This window comes from Cyprinodon tularosa, unplaced genomic scaffold (assembly GCF_016077235.1).
Source record: "Cyprinodon tularosa strain WSP-4 unplaced genomic scaffold, ASM1607723v1 ctg476, whole genome shotgun sequence".
Lineage (NCBI taxonomy): Eukaryota > Metazoa > Chordata > Actinopteri > Cyprinodontiformes > Cyprinodontidae > Cyprinodon > Cyprinodon tularosa.
Window position 1 is genome coordinate 34,095 of NW_024039203.1, and position 7,923 is coordinate 42,017.

A 7,923-nucleotide genomic window follows, 5' to 3' on the forward strand; every position below is an offset into this window, starting at 1 on the left:
TAGGAAGCACAGAAAATTAGGGGCAAGTTCTTTTTCCCACAGTACTTCTGGGTATCTTTATGCTGTTAACAAATTAGTTCATTGTTTGAAAACTGAATTTGTGTTTTCTCATGTCCTCCTTGTTTGGTGAAAACTTGTCTTTGAAGATCTGAAATACTGTGACACAAACAAAAAAACTGCCATCGTATAAAGAAGAAAAAAATTAAAAAGGAGAGTGTACTTGGTTTAATACGCTTAGATTGAAAGTCTTGAACAATGATTGGTTTGAGCTGTGCTGGAGCAGAAGCACACAAGAAGGTGATTGATAGGCAGGTAAGAGTCTGCCAGTTGAATATACCCTTAGGTATCATAAGATACATAGCTGGGATTTAAAACAATCACAAAATACTGTTCTGAGTCTGACATAAAGAAGCTTTGTCAAGTGAAGACTGTGAATAAAAGAGGAAAACAAGCTTACTTGTTTCCTATTAGACCAGTATCTTAAATAATGATTAATGAATTATACCAAAATCAAATATTTTGTTGATCTTAGAATGGCATTAAATTTTATTTTATGTATATTTGTATAGATTTCCATGGCAGTCATGTTTCTGTCGCCATGAGACCAAGACGTTGGAGTTTATATACTTTCGTTAATGTCTAAATAAGTGCTTCACAGATGTCCACTGTCTTTCAGTCGTTTTATTTATTTCAAAAATTGCATCCCTATTCTAATACTACAACTCCCATGAGCGTTAGTTGCAGGTCATCGCCATTTTGGGGGAAAGTCCTTAAATTGTGTCCTATCACGTTTCAGTTTGGGTTTGATTGAGACACCATCTAAGAGATCTCATTGGTTTCTATGTGGTTTCTAGGAAGTGAACGCCATGATTCTAACCACCTCCCACATGTGAGCTCCTGCCGAAAGCACCACGCGCAGAGAAACCGGTTAGGAACGCAACGTCATTCCTCGCACCACCGACTCGACGTAACGCAGTAGAAAGAGAGCGGAGCGGAGCGGCGTTGTCCGAGGCAGGTAATATACCGGCAGTTTTTTTTTTTATTCGTAGACTTAACATATTAAAAGCGACCAAATGATCTCCGTATGGTTTCCAAGGGAACGCAAAGAAAGTAGGTCGTATTAGATAAGAACAGGGTGGACTCTAGGGCCTGGTTATCAGCAGGCCTGACATTTTCCGCGCTCTGTGCTAGCGGCAGACCAAGCGGAGCCCTTCCCTCACGGTCAGTTCAGCTGCAAGTCGCGGGCATGTGCTGTAACGGTGATCGCCCTAGCAGTTTAAAGTGGCACCCGGGCTAGTTTATTACAGCAGACATGCACACCTTTCCAGTCTGCTTCCCGGGAAGCTTACTGTGTGTTTTTCTTTTATTTCAACGTCTCTCCAGGTGCTGAAGCTATTACAGCAGAAAGATGGCGGACGACCCCAGCGCGGCGGATAGAAACGTGGAGATATGGAAAATCAAAAAGCTGATCAAAAGTTTGGAAGCCGCCCGCGGGTAAGTCTATTTATCGGGCTCGGTGTTATTGTTATGGCGCTGGTGTTTTGGATCCAGTTTATGGCTAGGAGCAGAAGTGTGAATGTGTGCTGCCGCAACAGCTGGACATCGAACAAGTGAGGCCGATTTTGGGAGTGGTTAGCATAGCAGCATTAGCTGCTATTCTGTTAGCCGGTTGCTAAGCGCTAACTATGGGTTGTCAGAGGGTTAAGAAATTTTTGATACCACGTGATGGGTTTGCTATTTATGTATTTTGACAGGCTGCTATCGAGAAGCTTTTTCTGTCGGCCTCCTTAAATTGTAGTGAGTTAGGAGCACCAATGCTAGCGTTAATGCTAGCACAGGCGCTAACAGACGTCATCTCTGGAAAGAGGCCGCTATGGGTGCCTTTAAATCAAAGCGCAGTTTAATGGGAAATAAGGATGCATATCACACTATGGTTATTTTGATTCCAAGTGCTCCCAAATATGTATATAACAGCTCGATCATGTTTGATTTTGATATAGCTCACATGACAGATTTTTTAAATCCCTAAAGGGTCCTTTTGGTTGGTCACCTCATGGCCAGCGACCATTAAAGGTGTAACTTTAATGGTTGAGCCGCTTACTATGGCTCTGTATGAAATCTGCTCAGGGATTATATAAGCATGCTATATGCATAGGCTTCACATCTGAATGGTGCGTCCTCAGCTGGGACATATTGCTTTTCTATGACAGCTTGTCATATAGTGTTGCGCAGAATCTGTTGTTCTGTGCTCTGAGGCCTGCTGTGTTACAAGCAGATGACTATTTGCCCTACATTCATGCTGCCCTTGCTACCTGCCTCTGTGTTTGTGTGTGTGTCCATGAGGTGCTAGTGTGTACAAGTGTGCTTTGTCTTCCTAATAGGTCATGAAAATATACACAGGAGTAGTCCTTGCTTTCAAGGGCAGTGATTTGGCTGGTTATGGGTTAAAGATCACCTTTGTGGACTTATCACAAGTTTTGATTTTTAAATTTTGCAAGTAGTGTTATTACTTTGTAATTAATCAAGATACATTTTGAGTTGTAAGGCTGTAATAGAAAGGTCAGAACTTTTGCATTGAAAACTTCTTCTTACTTACAAATGTTAACATGTCAGACCAAGAGTTGTTAGGTGTATTGAGCATCTTCGCTTGTAAAAGTCTTCATTAACTATTACTTGTAATTAAAGTTGTATATATGTTGTGGGTTTTTTTGTTTGTTTTGGTTGCACTAACTTTTGATCCTCATATCTTACATAGCAATGGCACCAGCATGATCTCACTGATCATTCCTCCAAAGGACCAGATTTCCAGAGTAGCCAAGATGTTGGCTGATGAGTTTGGAACTGCTTCCAACATCAAAAGTCGAGTTAACAGACTCTCAGTACTCGGGGCCATCACCTCTGTACAGCAAAGACTAAAACTCTACAACAAAGGTATGTGTTACAACCAAATCACCCTTTATTTTTTTCCAGGGGTGCGTATAAGCTTGCCGGACCTTTATAAAAACCTACTAACCAGAAAGGAGAAGCAATGTAAAGTTGAATCTGAATCTTTTGTTGCATTCAAAAGGATTTTACAATATACTGCCAGAATATATTGTCTTGCTAATATCAGCATGTGCAACATTCTTAAGGCAAAGGACTGTTTGTAGCTTGGTAATTGTTCCCTAAAGTATTTGTAGTTTTCGACTTACATTTGACATGTTAATGTAATATTAGCCAGATAGGTTTGAGGCAACAGATGCTCACACCAGACAAAAAAGACAGCCCAATATAATAAAAATCAGATTTTAGAAGCAGGGATGAAATGAGGAAAAATAGGCACACATCACACCTGCTATAATCTCAACAGTTACCAGTGTTATTGCCTTGGCAATGTGTTCCTCTATGTGAGTTCTTGTAAATGTGGTTAGTGACGATTAAAAAGTTATGAAATATTCTCTCTATAATCTTCTGTTTTGTAAATCTGTAAGTTGCATTAAGCATCTTACAAAATAAGTACTGCTATTAAAATAAACCTCCACTACTATCAAAAAGAGAACTTTACTACTGCATTGACACTCAATAGTACAACTTTACTAAATGGTACTCTATTGTGGCATTTAATCAAATTTAAAAATGTTAAGATGAAAGATTGGTTTAATGGACTCCTTGTAGGAGTTTTAATACCTGGACAAACAATCTTAATCACCCTCAATGTTTGAGATATGCAAACATTGGATTTTTTCATAACTATTATGCAATAAATAATTCTTATCTTCTTCAGTGTTTAACAACACACAAACTTAACAATCCCTAAACCACACTTAACATGAAATTTTATAGGAACTGTAATATTTTCAGACATTGTAGAAACCCAACCCCCTGACAAAACCATAGTCATTTTCTAAACTAAAAACACTTCATTTAAGTTACCTCTTTCCTCAAAATGCTGTTGATTTACCCCCCAAATAGACTCTTGTGCATTGGTTTTGAAGTCTTACACTTGTCTAACCTGTGTGTCTGCTTTCTTTCAGTGCCACCAAATGGTTTAGTTGTATATTGTGGCACAATTGTGACAGATGAAGGCAAGGAGAAAAAAGTCAATATCGACTTTGAGCCTTTTAAACCAATCAACACCTCTTTGTACCTCTGCGATAACAAATTCCACACCGAGGTGAGCTTAATATGACATCCTTTTATTTATTTATTGTTCTTGTAGATAATTTTCAGTGTGTAAGTGGTGCCTTTCCCTCGTTTCACAGGCACTGACAGCCCTGCTCTCTGACGACAGTAAGTTTGGCTTTATTGTGATCGACGGCAGCGGGGCTCTGTTTGGCACGCTGCAGGGCAACACCCGAGAGGTGCTGCACAAGTTCACTGTGGACCTACCCAAGAAGCACGGTACTATACAATGATGATAACACGTTTTTTTTTTTTCTGAACAGCAGGGAGGATTATTAGATAACTAGGCTGTGTTGGTTTAATATAATTTATCTCCCTCTTACAGGCAGAGGAGGACAGTCAGCTCTGCGTTTTGCTCGTTTAAGAATGGAAAAGAGACATAACTACGTGAGGAAAGTGGCTGAAACCGCTGTCCAGCTCTTTGTGTCCAACGACAAAGTTAATGTGGCAGGAATGGTACTGGCTGGTTCTGCTGATTTTAAGACTGAACTAAGTCAGTCTGACATGTTTGACCCTGTAAGTTTGCATTTTCCTTCTCAAATGTTAAAAAGTTTAAAGCCACAGTATTTTGTAGTTCCAATATTCAGTCTTCAAATAAATCAAGACAATAATTTTGATATTTAAGTTTTATGTATTTTATTACAGAGGTTACAGGCTAAGGTTTTGAAGCTGGTTGACATTTCTTATGGAGGAGAAAACGGTTTCAACCAAGCTATCGAGCTATCGGCAGAAGTCCTTTCAAATGTTAAGTTCATCCAGGAGAAGAAGCTCATAGGTACATTTATTGCTTTGTATCCTCATGTATGCTTGAAAGTGTTTTTCTACTTAGATTTTTATGTTTTTTTTTTCTTTCTACAGGGCGGTACTTTGATGAGATCAGTCAGGATACGGGGAAGTACTGTTTTGGGGTGGAGGACACGCTGAAAGCCCTGGAAATGGGAGCAGTGGAGATCCTGATAGTGTATGAGAACTTGGACACCATGCGTTATGTTCTACGCGTACATGGGGCCGAAAGCAACGGCGCAGAGAATGGTACACATCTTATTACCATTTTAAGTGTCACTTTAACCCCGATCAATCCATGGGATTATTTTGCTAATAAATTCTGACCTTTGCGCTTTAATTAATTAGATGAGAAGGTTCTGTACCTGACGCCTGAACAAGAGAAGGACAAGTCACACTTCACAGACAAGGAGGTGAGCACTGCATATTTAATTAAATAAGAACTATGACACATGATGCAGCGTTTCCAAACTCATTATTCCCTTATGTATTTATTTAATTCCTTAGACGGGGCAGGAACACGAGCTGATCGAGAGCATGCCACTGCTGGAGTGGTTCGCAAACAACTACAAGAAGTTTGGAGCAACGCTGGAAATCGTAACGGACAAGAGTCAGGAAGGGTCACAGTTTGTCAAGGGCTTTGGAGGCATTGGGGGTCAGTATAAGGAGGTTTATAGTAGAACACACCTGTTTAAAATGATCTTTACTTGAAAGATTGAGCCCTTGCAGCTCTAAAATGTCCCAAATTTGAGTAATTCTATGATCCTGACATTTTAGTGACCCTCCCAAAAAACAATGTTCTGACTGCATGGAAATGGCTTACTTTTTCTTTAAATCTTAATTACTTTGTGTACTCCAGATTTAATATTTTAACATTTAAAACTTGGTGATATAACTGGGGCAAAAGTGGCGTTGGAGGGTTGTCGGATCAAGCCACGGTTCTAACTTTCAGTGTCGTGTCCTTGGGCAAGACGCTTCACCTGCATTTCCTGCTGATGGTGGTCAGAGGGCAAGATGGCGCCAGTGTACAGCGCCTTTCTTCTGTCAGTGAGCCCCAGGGCAGTTGTGGCTACAATGTAGCTTGCCACCATCAGTGTGTGAATGGGTGAATGACTGAATGTAGTGTAAATTGCTTTGGTCAAGTCTCCTGACTTTAAAAAGTACTATATAAGTACAGGTCTTTTACCATAACTGGATATGTGAATACAAATAATGCAAAAATTTATCAACCAGATATGCTACGGGTGATGGGGTCTTTAATGAAAGATGACTTTAAATACTCATTGGTTGAGTTAGTAAAATCTTTAATGTTGCAGCTATTCTGCCAAAAGTAACAAGTTGTCTGATGTTAAATCTTTTTGTGTCACACAGGTATCCTGCGGTACAGGGTGGATTTCCAGGGCATGGAGTATCAAGGAGAGGACGACGAGTTCTTTGATTTGGATGACTACTAGGTAGTCTCAGACTGATATTGGGAGAATAAAAAAAGAAAGGAATGAATGAAGAATTAAGGAAAGAAAAATGCCACCTCTCTTGCAGCAATTGAGAGGGGCAACCGTGTTGACCATATATATGACTGACACACCTTCCGATTTAACTGTTGCATACACAAACTTGCAAAATACATCTGTACACGACAAAAAGCTTCACAGAGGCTCAAGAGGAGCGAGAGTTTCCTTCATCCAGAGAGGGAGAAAGCCCTTCATGAAAAAAAATCCCTGCCTTAGAGTGCTGGTTCCTTCCCCTAGTTGGATTGGGCTCGACTCACTTTGATTCTTTTTTTTTTTTTTCTTTTTTTTTTTGCCCCTTCTCCCCTCCATTTTGAACGAACACAACAGCAAGTTCCCAGAGTTCTTCTTGCCCCCTTACTCGGTCTGATGATGGACTTTGGACTGGTTCCTCAGATATAGAAAATATATATTTTCCTTTCTTGCCTCTTCATCTCTCTACTCTCTTTCCCTCTCCTGTTTGCTTTCTCTCCTCTTTTTTTTGCATTTCATTTTTTTACTGGTAACTGCTGCTGTTGTATTTTATGAGAGTGGGGGATTTTTTTTACCTGGGTTTCTGTAGAGAAAGGGGGACAAAGTATTAAATTTGAACTGCTGAAAACCATTTTGACCTCCTTGTGCTCTGGTCTTGATCCTGTGCTGTGAGATAATTCATTTAGAAAACGGTACACCACTTCTCCCCATTTTGTTTTTATCTATTGTGGTCTAAATTGAATGAGGTATACAGGAGTTTTGTAAGGGAAATCTAAAATACTCCTGTTATCAATCTGGAAATGTGATTAGTGGCTCCAAACAGGCTGGATTTATTTAACCTTGCCTGAAAGTAAGTTGCAAAATCCTAAATACTTTGTTTTTCTTTTTAAGATCCAGTTGGTATGATCCATTTAGGTGCAAAATTATGTCACAAGTGTCCTTAATTGGGTTCTTTACATTATGAACCTTTTAAAAAAGAAAAAGGAATCTATGGATGTAATTCTGTTGTAGGGAACGTTGAATTGGAACTGTGGAAAATAATCTTGAGTAAATAATAAACTGGCTAATAAGTTATGAATAGATAATAAGCAGATGTTATGATCAATTTGAATATATTGACCTTTTATATGGCTTGATTAAACTGGTTATTGATATGGTATTTTCATTATCCTTGTGAAAGTTGTATTTCCTCAAGTAAAATGCCTAAAACAAGTTTTTAAAAAAACTGAGCCAGCATGTCCATTAAAAAAGTGTAGCACAATTATGGTTATAAGTGACTACATCCTATACACAAGAACACCATTTAAAGATTAAGTTAGGTAAAGAACAATGAATAAAGCTTTACAAGCCTGGTGTACTGAGAATTTGAGTACCTTTATTTCATGTTTTGATATTAAAGCTCATGTCAATTTTGTTTTATAGAAATCTGAATGAAAAACAATGTCATTATTTGAGCTTATATATGCACTGAATATCAAGTCAATTTTGACCAAAAGCA

The 7,923-nt window shown here is 39.0% G+C and overlaps 1 protein-coding gene across 1 annotated transcript; it reads left to right on the forward strand.

Annotated features, from left to right (window-relative positions):
* The first annotated feature begins 855 nt into the window (after window positions 1–855).
* LOC119794330 (eukaryotic peptide chain release factor subunit 1) lies at window positions 856–7,580 on the forward strand. Its single transcript, XM_038301853.1, has 11 exons — window positions 856–1,015; window positions 1,384–1,494; window positions 2,756–2,931; window positions 4,014–4,153; window positions 4,242–4,380; window positions 4,487–4,677; window positions 4,807–4,936; window positions 5,020–5,193; window positions 5,293–5,357; window positions 5,452–5,599; window positions 6,316–7,580. Exons 2-11 carry the CDS (start codon window positions 1,409–1,411, stop codon window positions 6,396–6,398), a joined length of 1,332 nt encoding a protein of 443 aa, XP_038157781.1. The 5' UTR covers window positions 856–1,015; window positions 1,384–1,408; the 3' UTR covers window positions 6,399–7,580.
* Window positions 7,581–7,923: the final 343 nt, after the last annotated feature.